Here is a 26200-nt window from a genome sequence, read left to right on the forward strand (position 1 = left end):
TGGGGAGGAAAAAATATGACACAGCATTATTTCTTAGATATATTCGCCATGCTTTTAAAAATAAAACAAGCAAGGCAGAACTATGAAAACCTCAGTTATGTGCGCTCTGCCTTTCAGCTACAAGTCCTTGCCATGTCCTTTTCGATGAAAAATTGTTGATCTTTGAAACTTTAATCATTCCTGCGTTTTTCTTGTTTACATTCACTAATTTATTTCATCATCGCTGTAATCAATTACAGCAAGATGTCACAATTGGTATACGGACCAAAGTAACTAATGTTTATCCTCAGAGGAAGCATATTAGTGCCCTAGTAACGTAGTCGGGAGGACGACGTGACATGGTGCCCTTTGGTTGGAAAAGACCTCTGTTCTGTTCTCGTGATGACGTGAGGAACCTTTTATAAAGGCTTTCGGCTGAAGATGAGTTAGTCTGTCTCATATGGAAATAGCAGGGTGTTTCCTCCCTCAAAGCTGACAAACCGGTCCTGAGAATACATGCAATTAGCAGACAAAATACATTTAATGGGTGGAGTAGAAGTTGGATAGATTGTGAAGCGACCTACCGCGGTGAGGTTGGGGATGCTCACAGCGTGGAATTATTCAGATCATCTTCCTCAGAGGCAAAACCAAAAAAATTTTCAAAATTCATGCCTAATATTAGCTGAAACTGATATTGGATATGATAAGATGCAGATGCACGGAATCGAGAATGTTAAACTCCAAGAAACTACTTTTTCATACGCAGCTAGTGTCTGGCGTAAATTCACAGTTTTTGTATTTGGACTGTATACTTTTATCGCGTAGGGAACAAGGCCAGCAATTCTGCTTCTTGAAAGGCCCGTTATTTGGTTGTGGATAAATATTATTTCTCAACTTATTGTGCTACTGTGATTATCTGCATAGTCTGAGTGTGGGATTGTCCAGCTGTTTTAGGGGTTAGTATAGAAATATACTACAAATGCGGCTGACTGGATATGAATACCTGCAAGTGTGTATTCGTGAAATACACGAAATGTCTAACCAATGAATGCTCGTACTCTTATAATAACTAATCCTGACTGTACTTTGAGACCTGCGTAGAGATTTACATCTAATAAAATATCACTGATGCAATATATTTTTCTCTCCTAATAATACTCGTTACCGATATTTTGATGTTTCTTAGATTCCTTTAGATTTATTTTTCCCAGGGAGGACAGTGGTTGGATTTAAGTGCTGCGAAAGGTCGCAAATAACTCATAGCTGAAGCATGATCAGAGTTTGAATCCTTAATTTTCTCGGTGTCTTTCATTATTACAATCCGTTGAGCATTTCCCTTTCGAATATTTGAATACCTTCATAATTATGAACCCATTAATAAGCTGTCATAACCTGATACCATTTTCTCTCTCGTCTGCCCGACTTAAACTGGTTGCAAAGGACTTCTTCAACTTAAAGCAGAAATGTCCAGAGTTTCGAAATCTCTATTTAATACATGAATGAGATGGTGAAAATAATTAGAAATATTGGTTTACTTTTCTTGCTTGATTGATCTCTGCCTCAGTCAATTTTTTGTTCTGTAAGTTGGATCACGAGTTTTTTTTTTCCATCTATCCGTATGCTAATAATAGAAAAAAGAGACCCGATTGTTTGTCAGGCTATGTCAGCAAAGTTCTTTTCTGAATAGACATATCTGATAATCAAAAATTCTTTCCTATGCATACGATGCATTGACGCGCTTAAGGGTGTATAGAGAATGAGTTTTTTTTTTCAAGAACTCTGCACAATTGCTTTTAAATCTAGCCATTTTTTCTCCCCTTCCTGCCAGACAATGTTTACCGATTGTCTTATACCTGAATATTTTACTCTATTCTTGCTTGATCATCGCTCCTCGGTGCAACAGAAAGGCTGATACATTAATAACGGGCTACTTTTATATAGCTATCGCATCGCTTTAAAACTCTGGTTTTCCATTGTTTTTAGAATTTTAGGAATCTCAAGCGACAGCATCTGCGACCAAAGTGCTACCTTTTAGCATCTTTCTAAAAAAAAAACTTTGAATCAAACAACTAAAAAGCAGTATGCGAATTGTTCATGAAGTTAAAAAAATGTGGACTTGTTACCATGGCAACATGCAGCTCAAGCAGATGGTACTATAGAACGAGGAATCTCGAACGTCTGAATTACGTTTATCCTCGACGACTCGATTCAAACAGACGGAACAATACGTAGCCACCAAACCATAGAGTAACGTCTCCATTTGCCTGAAAAATCCGACGTCCTGGAAGGCTTTTTCGAGAGAATATCTGATGTTTGTACTCCTCAAATGTAACTGTGCTTCCACAGCAGCACTCGAAGACCTCTAACTTGAAATTATATGGCTTTTCGAAATACACTTAGAAAGCAGCGCCAGGTCTTTTTTTGTTGTTGTTTTGTTTTATTTGTCTTGGAGAAAAAACGCATGCGATGCGAAAATTTTATGTATCGCACATTCTGCTGCTGAGATTAGCGATTTATTTTTCATTTTATGTATAGTATATTGCGTGACCTTTTCGAACTTTCAGCTGTTGCTTAAGCTGCAAAATGGACGGTTCGTTTTTATATATTAATGGGTTTAACGTCTGCGACATTGCCTAGAGTAAAGCAATTATTTTGAAAGGAAACATTTTATTGGAAAAAAGATTGCTCTCTAACTGGCATATTTCCAAGTTCTGTCGCTGTTAAAATAGCGTAACGTTGCTGGACTATGTGGCGAAAAAAGCATAGTGCGTATGTGACGGAAAATTCTCTCCCCCCCTCTTCCACTTGTAATATTGCTTATATACACACTTTAAGCATTAATGAAATGCATACTAAAGTAAATAATAATATGTTCATAATGCATTGGATAGGAATAGGATAAGCGATATTAGCTTAGTCTGCCGTCCTCTAACAAAATTTTACTCTGCCTTTATTTATATAACACTAGCAATATTTTAAATTCAGTTTAATTATGTTAGTGTATACTTATGTTCAGGTTGTCTTTAGTGGATAGTATTGCTCCGTTGTGTGTGTGTGTTCATCGACTGCAAAACCCACCCTATGGCAGGTCCGTGAGGCATGCAGTCTTTTAACTTCAAACAGAAACCCTCCAGGAATCGCTAAATCTCTCTATCCTGGAGATGGGGCTATATGGGACCCAGCAAAGTGATCGATAGTTTTTTAATCATCTGTGGACAAGCTGAAATGGATGTCTGGGAGTCTCGTAGTCTGGTAACGGCAGATTGATGACTTATTGACCCGGTAGTTATCTGTACAGAGGAAGTTGTATTGGAAGGTTTTACCTGTTGATAGATTGGCATTTTCCTTTTAGGGGAAGTAATCTTCTAATTTAGTTATGATAGCGAGTGATAATAGTTTAAGATACAGGTTTAACTATAGTAGCAATACATTGAGGTTTACCCTTAGTCACCGTTTTCCACTTCCGTATTATGGAATAAAAAAAAAATCATGATTAATTATTCATGTTTATAAACTTTAAATTCTGTACTAACTTTTCTAGCGTATATTCCAGATAAAATAAATGCTGTCATGAAAAGTCAATTCTGTGAATGCCTGTTTACCTTTTAGAATCTTCTGGACTAACATTTTGTGAAAAGTTGCTGTAAATTCAGTTATGTATCTTTGTTCTTCTGCATGCCTTCTGAATTATTCAGTACTATTGACATGGATTCTTTATGTATACAAAGCATCAATATTCTAGTAGAAGAAAAGTTTTACCTTACATTGGACAGCTGTTAAATTTCTTAACATCATGGAAGTACCGAATATATTCTAAAGGTTGTTCTCATCGGATTTCTGTTTATAGAAAAATACTTAGTAGTGTATGTTTTGACGTCTTACCGGGGAGGGAATTTTTCTATATTTAACTTTTGATTTTACATTTTACCGAATATTGCGTAGTCTTATACTGTTACATTTAGTTAGCATCGGTTATCAGTGCTCTAATAAATTTTAAGTGGGAAAAAACGAATTCATTGTCCAGTGTATAACTGCCGCCCTGCTTTATTGGAGGTCTGAAGGGGCTTAAAAAGTTCCATGTTTAGTGCAAGATTTTTATGGAAATCTAGAGCAAGATTTCCATAAAAATTATGAATTTAATAAATAGAAAAAATCCGTAGCCAACCCATGGTATTAATGTACAAGAGGTTTACAACCTGTCACGGGTGTCAGTTAAATAAAATAAAAAAAAAAAAAAAGGAAAATAAACAGCAGCATCAGGCAGTTGTCACTTTGCGCCTACCATCAGTACGACATACCCTGTTAAGCTTCCCTGTTGATTTGCTAAAAATTTAAATCATCCACTTTTATACGTCATCGCTTGTGGAATCGCTTCAAGATCTTGAAATACTTTAGAGGCTCATGTAGGGATTGAATATCAGCAACTTACGTCCAGATGGAGGCAGATCTCCATGTCAACGGAAAAGATTAATGGGAACAGGCATCTTCCATGGGTAAGATATTCTCGTCGTTTAGGAAATACTGCCGTTTGATTTTCAATTTATGCTTGCCATTCGTGGCGTCCGCATTTTCTCCACACTGTCTTTGTCTCGTCCTTGTCATCGATGACGTGCCGACAGTTGAAAGTGGCACTTGGACATCGTCCTCCTGATTGATGGGGAAAGTGGGATGTGCGTGAAATAAGGAACTGTAGCAATTATTATTAAGGCTTTGTTGCCCAAAGAGTAGCCGCTCGAAATTGACTACTGGATGTAGGAATGACATTATTCATTGATTCGTTATTGTGACACTTTAGTGATCTCTTCTAGTAAACTAACAGTTCCATTAAAAAAGGAAAGGAAGGTTGACAAATCTATCTATTGTACCGTTTGCCATCCAAGATAGCGAATGGTATGTTAGGGATTCAAGAACTGTTTTTGGTATCATTTTGTAGTGTTAACGCCTAATTTTGTCTCTTTACTTTGAAGTCACAGTGAACACCAATGGATTAAAACTGCTTGCAGTATTATAATAACACCGATGCTGTTTAATTAGTATTATTAAGTGCAATTGCTCATATAATGCTTTATCCAGATATACATATCTGAATAAAGATAACAGTATTAATGTTTGTTAAACTTGGCTCATTGTATTAAGAGAGATTCCGAGTTAAACCGCATTTTTTAAGACTATACTTTGTGGTTTAATGATGTAAGTTACCAAAACTTTATAGATTACTTATTTGTAATTTTGATTCCAATCACACTTTAGTAGATAATGGAAATTAAAACTACCAAATGTCCGTGAGTTAATTCATCGATGCTGCTTTGATATATTGGTTTTGTTTCCTATGTTTATCAGTTGCTGTGTTCACGAACCTGATAAACTGGTTTACAAGGTAGAGAGACAAACTATCCCGCTGTTTATAGCAAACGCCAGCTGATCTAGTTTTATCGATAAAATCTCTCCCTCAGGCTGGATTTGAACCCATCTTTCCTGCGGGCAAGGCGTAATAAAACCACTTGCCCATGAAGTAGATTAATCGAGACTGCGGCGCATAATAGTTTCATCGATGTCCTTTGCTGGCTTTCGTGCACGGCATATTCTGTTAATTAGGTCAGTTGAGTCTACCTAAATATAACTCCAATTTTTGTAAATTTAACTACAGCAACTTATCGCAATCTTAATGACAAGGCCAAAATTCAAATTATTTTGGCCATAGATTTAATCATTCACCGACTTAAGTTATGATCAGTTGATATATAATAATCTTTTTTCCTAATTTCTCCAAAATCTTAATTTCTTTCCAATTGATTTTTTTTTTTTTTTTTTTACATTGAAATTCAATCAAGTAAACCCAACATGCGTATTGGGAAAAGTTAAAATCGCTGTAACTAAGAGTTTTATCTTATCCCGTGAGGGCCCAAGAGGAATGATTGGTTCTCTCGCAAAAAATTAGCGAAGAAATAGTGAATTTTGAGTTAAATAATAAAAATAATGTGAAATTTAAGAAAGAAAAATGTAATCAATAAAGCACATGTGAAAATTCCTCATTTGTACACTATACCAGTATTGGTTAATCTGGTCCTGCCCAAAAAAGTCTGGATCTGTTTCTAGTATTATCGTGATTTGCTATGCTTTGTTTCTGGACTAAGTTACTGACTTTAGTCTAATTTTGATATTCTTGCAGCTAGCAGTAACTCTGCTCACTGATTGAAGTTCAAGTAGAACTAAAATCGCAGAGAAAACTTAGATAGATGAAACTGAGCACACTTGATTACATTTGAAACTTCTTTCCAGTTTTAAATGTGCATTACACATAAAGTTCAGAAAGCTAAACTTACAACTCAGAAAACTACTTTTATCTAATATTTGTTGATCTTTTCTCGTATTCACTCCCTGCTCTTTAATTTTTTTTTTTATGGAAACAAATTTATGGAAACTCCCATCCACAAAAAGTCGTAAACCTGTAGCACATTAGTACCCGTGAACTAAGGGGTTTTGATTTTTGCATTTTTTTACCTGTTCCAAAAACCTTGCTCTGTAGAACAAACACGGAACTTTTACAAGCCACATCAGGCCTCTGGTAATCAGGGTGGTGGTTTCACACCGGCGACGAAATTCATCTCCTACATCATTCGAACCCGCAGCCCTGTTGGTTAGAGAGCAGGTATGCTTGTCCGTCCAGGCCGGTAACTTACAGGCATTACTCTATTGTTGATAAAGTATTAAAAATAAATCCATCTTTTAACTCGCTTGTTTTATCAACAAATTGAAAGGAAATTGATAGAATGGCTGGAGTGTAGGTGCTTTTGCCTAGCTTTGATTAACCCTGGTTGAATTTTAATTCTCACAGTGCGATGCCGTTGTATGAGTCATCTTACTGCCAACTTACATACCGAAAACATTTTTTTTTTTTTAAATACCGAATCGGAATAATGGTCACTGACAAGTTTTGAATTAGCAGCAAGTAATAATTTTGGTAACGTAAAATCTTTTGAGTCATTTTTAGATATGATTTTTCTTTCCATTTTATCATTAAGCCTAGAATATTATGGCTTGCTAGTATCAAAATTGTATTGTAATGCTTATAACATAAGAAAATGGTTTGGAAGGTTTCTTAGTTTAATATAAAGGCATATTATGCAATATGGCTTTACTTTATGTTAAACTGTACTAAATGCTGCTTACGTAACTTTCTCCTAGGCGTAGTGGAAAGTTCACGCGCCAATGTTTGCAAAGACTTGGGTCGATTCCTGCTAGAGACGAGATTTTTTGTTGTTGTTTGTTGATTTTTAAAAAATATTGGTAGATAACATAGCTTCTAGCACCTTAGGGGAAGAGAGAGAAATCTGCTGCAATCCTCATAATTAACAGATCCTAAATGATCTTCATATCTGAGACATTTCCAAAAATTTTATCCTTGTCGACATGTACAGTACATCAACTTTAAAAAAAAAAAAAAAAAAAAAAAGACCGAAAGAGACTTTCTCCATACTACCTTCTCTCTTCACCAGTGAATTTGCGTGCTTTTTTACTCAAGCTTTATCGCATCTGGGTTTATATGAATTGTTTTAATGGTTTCTTTTTAACATTCCTTGTCTTTTTTAAGTTTGCTTTTTGCTACCTTTACATACTTTTGCCACGTGTTTCTATAGCAATCCCACCCACACAAGATTTGAGAACCTTTGGCACAGTGCTGTGAAGTCCTACAAGAGACCAAATATGGTATTCTATCCCTACCCCTTCTTCGATCTGGCAATAAACGTAGTAGTTTCATAACAGGAGATGTTGACCTACTGGTTTAGACTTCATGTCACGGTGAGATTCAACGACACAGCTTGTATTTATTTATTAAACTTCATACTGAGAGTGCAGTATTACACTTACAAACCTTACTAGGCTTTTACAAGAGATCACCCGATTCCGGCGCGAGGCAACCTAACGGTCATATGCTGATTGCAGCGCCAAGCCGCCAGTGTACTCTGCAGAGCACGCAGAGAGTGAATTTTAAAGTCTCCATATGACAGTTCTAATAAAGAGAGGTCTTTATAACTAGCGGAACACCAAACCTCGCAAAAAGGTAAAGTGAGGAGTTCCCCAAACTCCTCTTGTATTAGTCTTACAAGTCTTGGTTCTGCTTCTAGTATGGCACCTTGTTAAGGTGGCTAGAGGTGAGTGGGCGCCCAGTACTCACTACCTGGACATCAATAACCCATACATCTTTTTTCCTTCTTTATTCTAAAATCTGGTTTCCTTATGCCTACCTCTATACGGAAGGGAGGTTCTACCATAGTCTCCCAACCTTTATTTCTTAAACGGTTGTTTAATATGGAGACCACGGCGTCATGCCACGTACACGGATTCCATGTGTTCTAAAACGACATTGAGAGATGTTAGAAAGAGTTTCACTGTAGCGGCAGCCAGCCCTACAGTTAATGTCATCTCTACCCCAGCGAGCTGTACGGACCCTCGTGGGCAAGGCATTAATTCTAGTCCTAATAAGGGTCTACATACGCATCCTGGTAGTAGTAATCTGGTACCATCCCTAATCCACTGATGTTGAGGGGACACCTTGTAAGATTCCCAAAAAGAAGCGTCATCATTGATGACTAACACGAAAGCTACCCACTCAGATACCTAGGCCAGCAAACTTGTTAATTTAGTGGAGACTCTAAATGTCGTTCATTAATATGCTCTTCGTTTCATTGATTGTGGTAGTCAGTCTGTATGGTAATTGGCGATTAATTGAAATTTCAATGTGGACGGAAAGTTTGGATACTGTTGAGGCTCCTTCAGCTTCTGGCAGTAATTCATAACAATACAGAATATTTGAGCCTACTGAATATTATTCACTTCCCTCTACTCTTTGTCATATGTCAAATATTGAAAAAGGTTTAGAAAAATTTAGTAATCGGTTTATTCCATAGCTTCATAATAAGAATCAACATTTTTACTATATTTCCTTAATTATGCATTATTAAAAGCATAATCGAACATCTTAGATCGGAAACCATACTCTTAATCCCAATAACCGATTTATTCCATCTAGTTTTGTCTTTTTCTGTGTAATGTTAGTGAAATAACTAATATTAGACAACTATTCAGGATTCGACATCTCTCTCTCCATCCAAAATAAATTTACCTGTACGAAAGTTCTATTTATTTTCTGATATTGCCGAAAAGATCGAGGCAAGTGACTGGAGGAACACGCTTGTCGTGGCACTGCTCTCCCCGGCATTCTTGCATCCCGTCTTCCTGCATATCGAAGGACTATTTGTCGGGTGAAGGTACAAGATCCCTGGGATAATCGTTTATTTCCCAGGCCGTACAAATCTCGGAGCTAGCAGTTTTTACACGCCGCAGGACCTGCAGAATGATAAATGACCTAGAGCAAGGGAGTGATAGCAACTTGCACGTGGAGCACAAACCAGCAAAGAACATTCCCGGCCGGCAGTAATCGGGACTGAATTCCGCCGATATGAATTGTAGGGCTGGCGGTGACTTGTCGTCAGTTTCCGAAGACTGATGTGATGTTGACTGTACTTCAGTGAATGGGGGTCTTCTTGAATAGCGTAGGGCGCTTGAAAACGTATAATGTCCGCACGCGGACGGTTATCACCCCAGATAGGATAGTGTGAGAAGAGAGCACTGTCAACTCTAGTGTGCTGGATCAATGTAGCACGTTACATATTTTTCCTTCATCTTTCGTCGTTGATATTAACGACTTGCTGCGTTCTTCTTAAGGTCAGTGCTCTCTTCTGCTCGTACGTACATATCTATCTGCTCTTTCCGGACTCGGTGAAACTTTTCGAAACGTAGATAACATCCGTAGTGCATGCGCTACTACATCAGTGTGAGGTATGTATAGTAAATGAGTTTTTTGGGAAAGTGCACGGTCAATAAAAAAAAGTTTTTGTGAGAAAAGAATCGAGAAATGTTGCATCAAAACAAGGAAAATTGAACTCTGGTTTTTTAGAGAAATTTTAGAATGCTAGAAAGTTTTTTTTTTTTTTTTTTTTTTTTTTTTTTTTTTTCGTCTTCCCTCCCTCCTCAAGTACTCAAGTGAGCTTTACGTATTAGTTTATTAAATTATGTTTTCTGCAATGTATTTCTCTGTACCTAACTTATAATTAGTATGCTAATATATCATGGAGATTTACACCTCAGCTAAATATTATTAAAATGTTTCATTAACAAAATATTGCAAAAAAAAAAAGTAAAGTAAAAAAAAAGAAAAGCAGAATATTCACAGTCTTATACTCAAGGGAAAAGAATTAAATTTGATAAAGTTATCATCTCATTTCTTTAGTATAACTGTAGGCCAGAAATCCACGAATTTCAGCCCGTTAATTTTTTTTTTAATCGACCGTAAATCCACCAGGAGTAATATCGTATTAAAATTTTAAACTTATATATTTATAGTTATTTATTTCTAAGATTATTAAAGAAGTAGCGAGAGAGATAGAGAGTTGAAAAGTTTAACTGTTTAGTATAGGTGATTACATTCGTTTCTTAAACATATTGCACGAATTTGTTATTAAAGAGATGCCTCAAAATTGGATGGTCTTATAATTAAGTGATCTACTTTATTTATGCTGATATGTAATACAGAAAATGTAGTTTTAAAAAACGGGTTTATTTCCTTTTGTTACTGTGTGTGTGTATGTGTATATATATATTGAATAGTTGTTCTTCCTAGTACCGGGATTTTTTATTACTATTCATTGGGCATCGAACTCCCAACTATCGACTTCCCAGAACACAATGCCGACGAAAATTTAAATATTTTATGCGCTGTCAGAAGTTATTTCAAGTGTACATGATCTGCTGGATAGCCTCAAGAACAGCTCGTGTAAATTGTCTGAAAGATATATGGATCTGTCAGGTCAGCTAGCACCAAGTGACAAGTATGGCATCGTTTATGAAGATGGAGCCTGCAAATTAATAGTTCTTTAATTAATAGAACAGAATGTTAGTGATACAGCTGATGCATTTCTGTTCTTGCTATTCTTATTCATTTTGCAGTGCAAGTTAGTCGGATCTGTTTAAAAAATATTGATTTAGAAATTAATAAAGGAAGATTTATCTTATTGTTCTTGATTGTTTTGTCTTTATACACATTTAATAATGAATAGTTTGGTCAATAATTCTTTGCTTATTTAATATATTTTTTAATTTTTAATTTTTTTGCCGCGTTATTTTAAGTTAGCGCAAGGATTGCCAAAAGTTGTATCATTGGAAAAGAAAAATGTTCATATTATAAAAGATAAACACCAGTCATTTAGAATGCATACAATTTACGGATTTGTAAACAGCCTCTCAGTTAGTTCAAAATGAGTTTGTTAGCTATAATAGATTCGTTGCAAAATAAATGTTATATCCGATGGGAAATTGTATTAAGTTGTGTTCAGCCTGGAAGTTCGCGCTCGTATGCGCTTCACTGCATACACGGGAATACTTAAACATTGCATTCACTCGTTGTGCAGAATTCGCAAAGTGAGGCCACTTCAAGTTTTTCAAGGTCGTGTGATGTGCTAGGAACAACCACTTTGTCACTTATTACTTCCATACAAAAACCTAAGTGGGTGAGATCAAGCGATCGTGCGGACCACTCAAGCAGATCGCTGCGGTATTCTGTCCGCTGGTCTGGAAATTTCTTACCAAAGAGCTGCGCACTTAAAGAGCAATGGAGTAGAGTACAGCAGTTCTGTTGAAATATGACCGAAGTCCTCTCTAATGAGTCGCACGCCACTTGCAGAGGGCGGTCAACAGACATGTACAACTAGCCAGTTACTTTAATTAAAAAAAAAAAAAATACCTTATTAACCAGTAATTCTTTACACTTCCAACCTTCAACTGTTTCTCCCCTCGTTCAAGTTAACATTCATTGCAGCCTAAAATTTTAAGAGTTTCAAGGTTTAGAAATTTCACTAAGATGTCATTAATTTGAATAAATAAAGATAAGTACAACTTTGGGGGGGGTCTGTTCAGGAGCACAATGGATGTGATCAGCCAGTGTTGTCAGTCGGTTCATAATCCTTTTGTAAACTGATTTAAAAAAGACCCTACCAATATGTTTTTTTTCTCTATTAAACTATTCAGTTTTCTTGATTTATTCACATTGTACACGAATAATATTTAATAATACCGAAATTCACACCGCTTAACCGTATCAAAGTAATTTTTTTTTTTTTTTTTTCCCATTTGAGTTGGGAGGATGACTTTCCTTTCTTAAGAGCCGCTTTCAAAGGCATCAGTATAAATATTTACACAGATTGCTTTACACATAATAAAAAATAAGTTTTGGTTCTCCAATCTTACTATTTTCAGTATGTTGCAGTCGAATGCTTTTACTCTTTCTTGTGATTTGCAAATTAAAACTTTATAGGACAACCAAGGAATAGCACCTTTTCTACGGTGTTAGTAATTGTAAATAAATTTCTTTTAAATAGTTTATTATTATTATTATTTCAAGGTGGCTTGTGCTTAGAAACACCCCAGGTTTACTTACATTTTTCAATAAAATTAACTATTGTATTTAAACTGCTACTGAAATGATGTTGCTTCATTTTAGAGGTATATTCACTCGATGTTGTCTTCATTATAATATGACTGAATTCTCAATTTCTAATTTCGCGAAACATTGACAGCCCAGTCCTATAGCAATATATGATTGTTTTATCCATATACTGCAACGGGTTTGATATATGAAAAAAAAAAAAAAAACCGCATTCAGTATACTCAGTGTGCCAATAAGAACAAAAAAATCGGATTCATTTCTGCTAAGGGAATATGGATTTAAGAAGCAAATCGATATGTTTTCAAAATATTGGAAATACTTTCTTTTAGCTCCTGCGAACAAAATTAAAATCCCCACAGACAAACCTTGAAAAAATATTTCTGTGAAAAGCACTCCTTTTAAAGGAGTTATTACTTTGTCCATACAATTATCCATTTGCGTGACACTGTTATCATTATCATAGATATTTCACTAGCTGTTGGCTATTTCAAGCATAATTATACCTGTTTCGAAGTGTTGAGTGTGTGTATAGAGCATTAACTCATGAAGTATTATCTCAATTATATACAAACGCATTACTCTCTTAACTGACTCTCATTAAATGGAGTGACCTACATTATCGTATATTTATTAGCTTTTTTAGTGTTAATATGTTCGTGCATGCGTGTCACCAAAAAGGAACAAAAAAGAATTAGTTCGATATCAACTGATTTTCCCATGACTTCCAAACATTTCCGTGTATATAGAGAGAAGTAGATCGGAGATGATTACCTTCATTTCAACTCGAATTTATTTAATTGATACATGAACCTATTCAGTGAAGATTCTATAAACTGCGCATAAATTGCCTTTTAGATTGGTTCAATCAAAAAATTTCAATCAAAACATTTGAGACTTTCATAATCATCTTTCAAATTATATGACTGCATTCATTTGATACATATTGTCTTATGTTTAAAATAATTTTACCTGGACATTTCTTGCGGGCATCTCTGAGGACCCACCGAAGCTTATTTAGGATACTCTTTGGTTGGAAAAAATCTGGGTCCGATTTCCGTCTAACCATGGATTAATGTATGCTTTTCCCTGCCCTACTCGTATACACCTGATGTCTTGTCTCTTCCAGTGGATAATCGAGGATAAAGTTGCAAAATCAGTTGGTATTTATAAGAACCTTTTCGACTAAAGGTGATTTAGCCATTCTCATGTTGCAGTAATGCTTCTTCGCAAATGGAGAACACATTCATTCTACATATGTATATGCACGTGTAATACACGCACTTTGATGTTAACTCCTTCGATAAGAGCTGCCTGCTTGTTAGGTTTCTTTCAAACATTGCTGAACTGCACATATATTATCTTTTCGTGCTCTTCACTGGCTTTATTAACACGCGTGAGTTCTTTGCGACATTTCTCTTCACTACCTGCACAACTGAAGACGTGTCCGTGTTCCATTTGGCAAAAGAGGATAAATATACAAGACCGATTGGCATTTTACAATGCTTTTCTGTGTGGCTTTATGGTGATTTGTCAGTGCTAGCGAAATATCATTAAATCGCCATCGTTATTTGGCTAAAGACATTTTCCCATTCTTAGATAAATTGAGCCACTCAAGCGCAAAATTCATTCATTAGAAATTAATACCGTAAACTTGGTTTGGAGAAGTTCCTCTCATGTCACTCGGGCATCGTTGTTTGAACTAGTTCATGACCGTTCGTCTGTGTAAACTTCAAGCAGACTCTTCACTTAAGGCTCAGCGGTGGACATTTGGTAAAATTCGCCGTAAAAAGATTTATACCGAAAATACTCTCGATCCTATATGTGTAAGTCGTTCGGTACATCCATTACGGTTGATAGTGTGCTCAGTGAGGCTGTAGCGATTATTGATTGCTAAGATGCGCTGGAGCGTTGTACGTGATTAAGTGGCTAAAAATTACATACACCGGACGTTGGAGCAGCTGTCATAGTAGTCCATGTGAATCCGTATTGTTGGGTACGTGCCTTCGTACGTCAGTTAGAACTTTTGAACATGAGGTTGCTTGTCATTACAGAAGAATTGCCATTGTGTTTGGTTACATATCACAGAATTGCTTTCTTAGTTGTATTGCTCTATTAAAATAATGTGTATTTCTTAGCTTTCCGTATAAAAAATGCTTAGAAACACTTAGTTTCACTTATTTTTTTATCTCGAGACACATGTTGATTACTTTTATGAAGACTGGAACATTTTATCGTGGGAAGAGGTAGAATTCTTTTTGCACAGAACTTCATTGCGCGTAGTGATTCGCTTGTGGCGCGCATAAATAATTCAGATGGTATCTCTGCTAGCTTTATATGGAACTCCTTTATTTCCCTTTACTCGTTCAGTTATCACCGAGGGTCAGTCAACAACAAAGCAGTTGCATTATATTTGGATTTGTAACTATTTAGTGAGTCCCTCCTCGTCTCTCCACACGATCTGTTTTTGCATATACTCATAAGTCATTCAAGAAATGTTCGCGAGGTTAATGTGCTGTCCTGTCTAGTGCTAGTATTGATGCATACAGGTGTACTGGGGAGCGGAAACCATCAAAAAAATCACGGCCATTGCACTTGAAATGGTTGCTCTTACAACCCTGAATGAATATTTTGAGAAGTGGAGTGTGAATCCTTTGAGATGATTTGAATGTATGCAACCTATAAGCGAGAAATGACAAATGGCTGATGTTCGTGCAGTTAAGGGTCAAATCTTGAAGGCATCCAAGATAGTTTAAAGAGCCAAAAAAAAAAAAAAAAAAAATAGAATAGACTACACAAGAAGTAATTGAGGGGGAAAAATAATTAAAGATAAATCTTTCATCACCAGTGATTAGAACAGCGTTAATCTTCCTGGCAGTAAAACCAAAACTCAATGAAGACTAATGATAACTTGAATAGCTTTTTGCTGTGATCATAAGCTGTTTTTTTTTTTTTTTAATTTAACTATATGGTTTAACAATTCATTATATGAATTATCCTCTCTGATTTGTATCTTTCGAATAAACTTTAAAATCACTATTTTTATTTTAAATTCTAAGATACTTCTATTTTTTTTCTTTTCTTTTTTTTTTCAATATCAGTCAGCCATTGAAGGAATTATTGTTCGGAATTATTAATATTTGTTAATTCAGCGAGTTTCTATAGCTCAAGGTCTGACGATGCACTTTGGCCAGAAAGAGGCTACGGGAATAAGGACTAACTACCTTATTCCGTCGGTTCTTGTTTCAATAGCTTCGATGGCACGGTATGGGTCTACACGTAAGCGTAAAACAGAAAAGATAAAACTCAGCCGACTGTCCATAGATTGATAAATACCAGTCTGCTTGCTAATATCGCGCTCCAATGAACACATCGGCTACAAGAGGTCATTTTTTTTTTTTTTTTCGTTCTTGACTGTGGTCATGACCCAGTTCAGCTGAAGTTATATCCAGCTACACGTCAGTTTTGACAGTAATTCCTACGAGCTTTAAGTAGGTGTAATAAAGTGCACTTGGGAGAAAGTTTTTATGGACTGTTTGAACTCTTCATATGATCTTACGTCTTCACGATATAATGTCGAAGGCAGATTATTTAGGCACAACTGTTCGGATAAAATAAAGATTCCCCCCCCCCCCCTCTTCTGGCTTTTTCTCCTCATAGAAATATTAAATATGGCTTTACTTGCGGTCTTCAGTACAGATATAAACTATAAAAATATATGTAATAAGAAGCATCAAATTTGCATTTAAAACTTAGCACGAAGCTGTATTCATAGCCATCCTTTAGTTTCAGAAAAGAATGGTAATTTTTATCTTAAAAAAAATTATACAAGTAGCAGTGAAACAAATGGGATAGTGAAAAAATACCCGTTGATTATTTCATATTCCTCCCTCTTGCATAGTGAGTTTGTCCTGTTTAAAATTTCAAATAATCAATGCTTCCAGGGCTTGAGGGGAAGGAATACGCTTCATAAATATAACATAAAACCTTTCGAAGATGTTTTTTGCCTTATTATATGGAGACGTGCACATCTTTATGTGAAGCAGAAATTGTAATCTTGGCGCTTTTTCCGGAAACATGTAATACAGTCTTTGCAAGACTTTCCGAAATGGTATGTTTAATAGCTACTCATGATTAAGTAAAAACGATGTGGTTAACACGTTAAACAGCTTATTTATCTTACAACTGTCAAACAGCAATCTTAACTGGCACGACAATATTTGAATTTGCTATATAAATTCCAAAGCCGAACATGTGAACACCTGTATATAAAATAAGTTTGGATCTTACTGATAAACGCTTTCAACTCGTTCAACCCTTGTTTTTACTTATACATTTATTTTTTGTCTCGGTTTTACACCTATTCTTTATTTTGCTTTCTGACCCTTACTTCCTAAACAGTCTTTACATATAACGACAGAAGACTATTATAAGGGCAGCATCTTGATACAAAGCCTGAAAATATAGAAGCGAATCTTCACTATGATTCGGAATCCACTGATCTTTCTCCTTTGAGTGAATGGCATCACGGGTAGATGTGAAAGTCTCGGGCTGCTGTATTAATGTTATTTTAATTTATTTCCTATTTATATATTTTTTTTCAGTAATTTTTTTCTGAATAATTACGTACGGTTCCCCTCTCACAACATTAGATTGAAAAAAAAAACAAGAAAAAAAACTCATATTTCACCACTTCTTGGTTTTTACATATATTATACGTTTGTTGATTAGGATATAGCACTTTATTCAGGAATATTTTTAAGTGGTTTTCATTTAATACATTAAATGAGATTTTAGAATGCTTACTGTATACTTAATAGTAAGTTGGCGGGAAGCATCAGTTATTTGTTCTTTTATAAATAAACACTTGGAAAATTGGAACTCGGTTGGTACAAGAATTATTGGGTCTAGTAATAGCATCTGAGAATCTGTGTGCCTCCCATTTGATGAGTGATCACGTGTAGTCTGACTTGGGGGTTCACAATGTATGCGGGAACTCTGACTAAGGAGTAGACATTAGAATTGTTAGTCTATTTGCAGCATACTCACAAAGCGCAAAATTATGTTGAATAAAGATTCTTTCTAAGCTGCCGGTCTTGAACCTTTATGTGTCTTGAAGTTGGTACAATGCACTCAGCTAGGAAAGGTACCAATTTAGGGCGAACTAATTCATGTACTTGTTAATAGTGTTTTGACTAGGGTTTTAGGCTTAGTGTGAGATTTGATCTCTAACTATATACGTGGAGCGTTGAAGTCTTTTGTTTTCTGTTTAATGTGATGTCCTTGGATTAGATAGATAAATTATAGCGGAATAAATCGGATTCATTCTGACGAACCGTGTGCATCGGTTTAACAGGGCGTGGATTACAGTTTCACAATTCCAATTCAGAATTGTCCTGATTCAAAGGCATTACGCACTAAAAGACCAAGACTAATACTCGAAAAAAAAAAAATTCTAATCCTCATCTCTCGAGCCGAATGAAGTCATAGTGACAGAAATGTACACAGTTGGGCTTATCTCCGTAATTAGAGTCGTGTGGATTCTGCCAAGTTGAAATCGGGGGTCTCGGACGCTGACGGCGTTTCCATTTCTTCGCAGGTCACGTGTGTTTAGTTTCAAGGGATCAGCAGACCGTAGTCGTGACGTCCGAAACACTTCACAGAAACGCCAGTTTCAACGAGCTGCCAAAGTGGTAGAGGCGATACACGGGCAGTTACTAAAGCCCCTTGTGATCCAGGCGTGACACGCCATTGATCGTCACCACCGTCGTTACAGTTCTTCTGGTCGTACTAGGCCACGCGTTGGTATTATGAGGCTTAGAACGTCCCGTGAAATTGAAATACTTCTCGTTCTCTTGGGGATTTCATATATATATATTTTTTCCCTCTCTCATCTTGTGTCCTAACGTTTATTGTGTCTGGTCATTTGTCAACAGAACGCACTCCTTGCCTCGGCTATCCGATAGGCTTAGGGAACGACTGTTCCTCGCGGGGTTCTATTTAAAGTGGAGGGGGTACACGTGAGGTAAGCCAAATCATCTAGGTATGGGGAAAATCCTGTTTCTAGTGTTCTCTTAAACCTTCTTTCTTTCAGAATCTGTTTCGGTCGTCCCAAGTGGCACGACGTATGTCGAGTATAAAATCCTCGAAATGCAGCGTCCCTCTGCCGTGGGTAATCACATGCGTAGTCTTTAATCAGTCGAAATCTGCTTGTTGAATCCGGACATCCTTTGCTGGTTATCAGCGCGGATGAAGCTATTCACTCTACAGCTCAGATCCGTTATTTTTTCTATTTTTTTCCCCCTATTCTACTTTTTTTTTTTCTATTCTCCTCTTCATTGTATGCCGCTGAAGTGGTTAGGTGTTAGTATCCTTAATCCGCGTTGCTATGTAGACTTCTCCTTCTCCTCCCCCCACTACTCAAACTATAATTCTCGTAATCTCCCGATGGGATCACAGCAGCTTAGTGCATTCACTTGGGCTGCCTTAAAGCAGAAATTAAATTCTAGCGCTGTATCACGCACCTCCTGATACTTGTCCTTGGACATCTTCGTTTTGTTCTGCTGTCAGACGTCGTGCTTTATAACTCCTAATTCTATTTTACATTACCTCAGGCAGCAACTTTAAATTTGACACGGAACTAAAAAGTAAGCCACATTTCCTTACTTTCCTCCTTCTGACAGGTAATAAAATCCCTCATTACGTTAGCGATGTCATATCTCTCATCCAAACTACAGCGTTGGGTTCACTTCTTCGAAGAAAAATGGTCTCCTTGAAAGAAAGCACTCTTCAGTCAAACAGTCCTTAACATACTCAGCTATTCGTGTTTGTCACCGTATTAAGCTAAAATGTACAGCTTGCGTATATTTATATATATGTAAAAAAAAATCTTTCCATATTTGCAAATGATTCATTACGTATCTCAAGTCAATTTTAAGACTCATTCCATAAGTTTAATTTAATTCGATATTTCTAGTAAAGATTCTCACATTTAAGAATTTTATATACCTTTCATCTTAGATGTTGACGTTTGAAGGCTTTCTTTGGATCCAACATTGGCTGAGTGTATTTAATATGACCAGTTAAAACTCTTAAAGCCAGTTGTATTCGAGTGGTAATTGCAGGTGTGCTTTCATTATGTTACTTTTTTTTTGTAACAATCCAGGAATTTTCCCTTATCTCCAAATAGTTAAAACACATTTTCCATATTGATAAAAATTTTACTTATATAAAATATTTCTTTGACCCGTAAAACTTCTTTTATAAAAATCCATCTCGCACTTGAAAACAGGCAAGGCGAAAAATATTTACTGGTATCATGTGGCCACCCTGCGTATCCATAAATCTTACTACTAGGAGTTTGAATTGTATATGAAACTAATTCATAAGAAAAAAAAATTAAAGTAATGGAAATACGTACTTAATATATTAAGCTTTTAAAGTATTAATAAATAAATAAATTTTAATATTAATAAATATTTATAAATAATATTAATAAATATAAATAAATATTAATAAATATTAATAAATAAATATATTAAGCTTTTTTTTTTTTCGTGGGCGCTTCGTTTAGAAACAAGAACTTTAAATCTCATAACTCAAAATTTAGTTCAAATAATATCATTTGATGTACGATTTTGTATTTTATAATACAGTGGGTATTATAAAATACCCACTGTATTTTACGATCTTCCAAGGACTCATGTTGCGGGGGGGGGGTACTCCAATACTGCACAGCTCAAGCTTCACTACTTTATCCTTCATCTACGCACTATGCCACCTATGCACTTAATGGTATTTTTGTTTGTTAATTACTTGTACTCCCTATCCGATTTACATATATACGGAGGAAAAAAATCTGATTTTCCTGCAAGGGAAATTTCCTTTGCTACCTTCAATATGAGATTGATTAATTCATCTTCAATTTGAAAATGACCATATAAAGATTCCTCACGTCATCACGAAAACAGAACTTGTCCTTTTCCAATTAAAGGACGCACTGTTCCATTGTACTTCCAACTGGACTACAGAAGCTCTTCGAAAAGGAAAAAAAAATCTTCTTCCTATAACGGCTATCTCACTTGCCATTTACTTCTTGTAAAGAGCTTCGCATATTGGATAGGATTCAAGTCCTAATCTCTCCAAATGAAGAACATCATCGCTATCAGATGAGCTGATGCCATGTCGGAAGTGCCATGAACTGAGAAAATTGTAGCTACCTACTAGTAATTAGCACTGTAACAAGTTTATTGGGTAGAACCTTTAATTTTATTAGAATAAAGAGAAGAAATGCAATATTATTCGACACATAGTGGCCGAAAGATTAGCTTCTGCGTTTCTCATCTAACAGAATATGGACCTCATTTCTACTGTAGTTTTTGGATATCTGTAACAATCTCTAGGTGGGAAATGAGATCTTCTGAAATCTCATGAAAAGACAAATGCTAGTGCATTATTCCCAAATGATCTAACAACTTAGGCCGCTTATGGTAACAAATGTGCAAGAGTTTTCACCATTGGTGGATGGCATTGTCATAAAAAATGAAATGAGAGTAAAAATTATTCCGTGAAGAGGAATTCCTGATGGAAATTCGATTTCATTTATGATTTAAATTAACCAGAAAAGATCTGATATCTGTATCATGCTTAAAAGGCGGCGTTTTCAAGCGCGATAGTGTTCTGTAAGTGTATAACGATATGATATTTTGATAATTAAGCGAATCGTTTGTATTGAATCATTAGCGGTACCAGATGTCTCGTAATATTAAGTAGATGAACCAGTTGAAGTGATGAACATTTACCAAGTAAAATGAGAAACGAAGTGAGGAAGCCGAGATTATTATCAAGGTTCAGGATGATTTGTTCAGTTATAAAACGATATAAAATAGCGAATAGAAGGCATTAATGGATTAAATGTTAAGTCAAAGAAATTTGAAACGTTTTATGACATAGAATGTTAAAGAAACGTATGCACAAGTGCCATTTTGGAAAGGGCGTGATGGCCATTATCGCAGAGTAATGAATTGTTTTGAGAAAACTACTGATAATCGAAATTCAATTAGAATAAATGGAACTTTGGGGTGGGGGGGGTAAATGGATATGAACTTTGTGAGGCTACAGTCTAGTTCACGCAGACTTTGTGAAATGAATTATACGTTCTGGGGAGATGAGCATATGAAGGATAAACTCTGTTCGCTTATCTCGCAGATCGTTTCTTAGTTCTTGCTAGTAGCATTTGAAAAGAACAAGACAATATGAAACTGGTCAAAGAACTGCTGTCTTTACAATTCATCTCTTCGACAGATATTATTGATAAGCCTAGTTATTCAATTGGCTAGCATCTCCGCTTTCCAACAACCTACAGTGGATTCAAATACTACTGTGAGAGCGATGTTTGTGAATGCATGTAATAGATAATTTTCAATTTAAGTGCGTAACTGATCTCCACCCTGCTTATAATATGAAGTGCTTGAAAGATTCCTTCGTTTAAACTCTAGAGAAGGATTTTCGGATATCTCACCTTTAGTCCACCCACGACGCTAAAGGTTTTACAACCTTTTTTGGGTAAGAGGAATATAAATTGATGTTTGTTACATGGTACTGTCCTGGCAGTGTGCAAATAATGATTACTCTTTCAGGATTGGGCTTGCACTATACAAATGTATAGTGGGCACATTCCTCATGAATTTCCTAGTGGTCTTCGAATAGCAGTTAGCTTCTTTATTGACCGAAAAACCTGAATATATTATGGTCTGACTATTTATTTCAAGAAGTATAAATCATTCTCAATCAGGTACAATCTTAGAGTACAAACTACGGAGCCGTTTCCAACTTGCACCCTCAACCTGGAAGAGATGATTCATGAAGTCTCAGATATTCACGCTGAAGACAAATATGGTAATGACCGTTTTTGTCTTTTCATAAAGACGTGTTATCGTAGCTGTGCGATGAAAATCATAAGTACTGTATGATATACTTTTCTCTGGGACACGGTGTTAGATACGACTCCATTCTTTAATAAGAGTCGACATTTGGTTAATATCTTCCATTACTGGTCATTAAGAGCTTATTGTCCTTCATCTGCGAAATAAACCAATGCTATCAACAGGCTTAGCAATATGCAGATCGATCAAATGTTGTTGAAATTCTATCAAATACTCGAAAAGACTGATGTGACTGGAATAGCGACTCCATTGGGATAGAAAGAAATCCTTTCATACTCGCATCGTCATCGCGATGTGCATATGTTTCTCAGTTGTTATTGAAGAATATCTACGATCTCCTCAATCCACAAATAAATTATTTCCATAACAGTAGCGTGCATTATTCTTGTTTCGCAGAAAACCTTTTATTCTTTTCAGGAGACTACGTTGACTGAAACGGCAGTGGTGTGTGCTATGAACAAGTATAAAGGAAACTTATTTTATATTAATAATGATAAAAAAAAATCCTCTTAAAGTGCTAGGAAACAAATTTAATTCTCTGCTTTATCTTTTCGCAAGGTCTCCATGGGAGTCGAAGCCATTTTCATTGCAGTACCTTTATGTAATAGCCGTGTTTGTATTTGGTTGTCAGCTCCAGTGAGCAACAGTAAAGAGCTCCGCCTGCCCATTTACTAGAATTTATATTCAAGCAAAGATGAATAATCAAGAAGTTTTATGAGCACAAGATGTAGAAGAACATATATTGTATGGCATACAATGGTTTCTCCATTGCTCATGTTACCTGGTTATGTCCCTCGTTCTCAAGATGAATTATGTGTAGGAAAACGATAATTTGATAATTCCCCGTTGTCATTATGTGCTCTTGCAACAGAGTCTGATACAATTTTCCTCGTCGTGTTCACCCGGTCGTGAGAGAAAGTGCCTCGCCTGTGACAAGAAGCAAGGGGATGTATATATACAGTATCTTTACAGAATGAGACCGACACCGAATTTGTCAAGCCACATTTACGTTGACGCTCAATTTCTTCACGTAGACTAAAGTTGTTAGTATTAATGAGGGGGTTAACCGTTCCCTTTTAAGTGACTTTGTCATATCTTCTTCTTCTCTAGTCTCAAAGTTGGTGTATGTTGAACGTATACTTCTGGCCATGTTATTCTTCGCAAAATAATTACCGAGCTTTTGTTCTTTAAATTTGCTCTTCTTATCTGATTCTTCAGTACATTTTAATTGAACTTTTATCATTATGACTAATGAAGAGTCGTTATTTTTGCTAATGTAGGGTAAAGAATTGCTACACTGTCATTTTAGCTTGGAATGTTCAGTTGGAAATTTGACTGATGATTACGCTTTTTATGTGGCCTGATCAAGTGGCATATAACCGGTTTTAGCACATGGAGAAATCCAAAGGAAATCAGTTTAGCTGGGTTTCCTTTTATTATTGTATAAGAGGAACCTTCAAGATTTGTCATGGGATTCGAAGATGTATATTAAAAATTGAAATGCACTTTCCTGTTCAGCGATTCAATTGCTATATACAATTAAGGAAAGTGTTGATACTTTTATTTCCCAAGGAAATTCAGTCTTCCTCTCTACTCGTACATTATATAAACTCCGTATAGAAATAATTAAAATAATACTCTGGCATTATCTGGTTTGGTGTGTTACTGAACACGCTGTGCATCCAATTCTTATAAATGGAATGCTATTCTTCGGCGAGTTGTATAAATCGGACGCTTGAGTTGTATACATTTAAAACCTATAACAGCTTTATTTTACTTTGTCAGCGTTGTATTAACATAATTTTTCTACATAACTATCAGAAATAATTTACATAAATCAGATTCTTTTTACATACATATCAAATGAGTTATTACCAACTATTTTCGGTACACTGTCATCTGATAACATTCGCTTTCCGTATGATTTAATGATGGAGAGGGGGAGCGCTAGATATTGTTGTGGCAAGTTAATATTTTATTAGTAATGTTTACGAATATTTCCAAATTTCATGTTGAAGGATAAGAATATTTTGAACCTTGGCTTAAGAATTATATAACAATGAAGTTTCTTACGAAACTCTGTTAGTTATCGGAATGTTTTTTTTCTTCTTAATATGTTATTACAATGACGTTTGCAAGTTTTATTGTAATTGTATTATTGACATGTTTCTTATTATACATCTCACAATATATACGAATATCGATCCTGCTTTATCAGTAAATATTTTTTTAGTATTAATGATCTTGAAACACGATATATAATATTATTATTTCAATCATCTCTATTTTTTTTTATCCCCATAGGCTGTGGTTGAGACAGTGACAAATGCTACGAAATATAGCGATCTCACAATTGACGAAGGTAGTCCAGTAAATGCTGATATGCTATTCGACGAGCACAAAGCACACATTTACGTCATGACTGAGAAAAGGGTAAGCAGTTTATTCTACTATTATGCTCTTTCAATTTTTCTTTAATTTTTGATATCTGTGTTACTTTTTTATGATCGAAAATGATTGTACACTTTGTATAGGAGAGCAGAGAGGGTGACTTGAGTCGTCCATCGTTTCTCCACATTATGATTTGAATACGTATCCAGCATATAACTTGCTCGAATATCTCCCATCTTCGCTAAAAACTGAAAAAAATTTAAAATATAATTTTTCACACATAATATTTTTAATAAAGAGAATAATTTAGATGTTGTTTTAATAGGAACCTAGAGCGCAGGTATAAACAAGTTGCGGCCGGTTGTCAGACTCATTTAAAAAAAAAAAAAAAAAAAAAATCACTGTGGACCATAAGCTATTTGGGCATAAGAGAAAAATGGCATTTTAAATTCATATCTTAATAATATATGTTTGATTATATCAGTGTAACTATTAATTCATATATTTAACAAATAGCTTAAAAGCTCTATATTGCTTGTTTCTTGGATTTTAATATCTGAAATACTAAAATAATAACTTGAACAAAATTAGTTAAACAGTTGTCTTCCCTCTTACCATATACAAATATGCACCCTCGTTCTAGTTCCATGATTCAGTTGGGAAGAAGCAGGAACACACAAACTGCATCCGCTTAGCATACTAACGGGTTATTTTTTTTTAAAAAAAATAATAATAATAAAAATAAATCCGGTATTTAAATTTATCTTATATCCATTGAGTTTTCAACATAGTGAACTGGACATATTTATGTAACAACCTTTCAGAAGGATTATGGGATAAAATCATTTTAAAAATAGAAAGATTTTATAATAAAGCCATTATAAACATGATCCATGTAATTTATATAAATAATTCGGTTTTCAAATACTTCTGCTGCATTTCTGTCAGTCAGCTTGCAACTAATTGCTCAAAATGCTGCACCGCAATTTAAAAAAAAATCATTTAATTTCCATACAGTGGAGCGAACAACATTCCTACTACCTCCCAGTTGGATTGTCAAACTATGCTTGAGATGGACTTATGCTCAGAATTAGCTCAGTGCACTGTTTGGTTAGTTCAGGGCGCTCGGAGAACAAACATTCCTAATTAACCTCCACCACGGATGCTTGCGGAAACAATGGGTTGATTAGACAGCTATTCTTTTTGCATCCCTCCTCACCCCCCCCACCTCCGCTTCCTGTCGTTAGTAGAATAGCAGGTAGTGAATGGATGGCTTGGTTCAGTGTTTCCAAGGTGCCCGCTTGATAGATACTGGGCTTGTGAATGTCGGTGCATCTTCAATCGATTGGTTAGCAGCAGTTCCGATCACTTAACAGATTTCAGCTAG

The 26200-nt window shown here is 35.6% G+C and overlaps 1 protein-coding gene across 6 annotated transcripts in view; it reads left to right on the forward strand.

The window, feature by feature from the left end:
• Nucleotides 1–26200, forward strand: part of LOC150100731 (plexin-A2-like) — a 992258-nt gene that overhangs the window by 627727 nt on the left and 338331 nt on the right. For all 6 annotated transcript variants that reach the window (XM_090402045.1, XM_090402043.1, XM_090402046.1 and 3 more), the window contains one exon: nt 24727–24855. In XM_090402045.1, coding sequence (XP_090258171.1) covers nt 24727–24855 — 129 coding nt within the window. The remainder of the gene's footprint in view (nt 1–24726; nt 24856–26200) is intronic.

Source organism: Typopeltis vanoorti, chromosome 12, assembly GCF_054136105.1.
Source record: "Typopeltis vanoorti isolate ZY-2024b chromosome 12, IOZ_Tvanoo_1.0, whole genome shotgun sequence".
NCBI classification, from domain to species: Eukaryota; Metazoa; Arthropoda; class Arachnida; order Uropygi; family Thelyphonidae; genus Typopeltis; species Typopeltis vanoorti.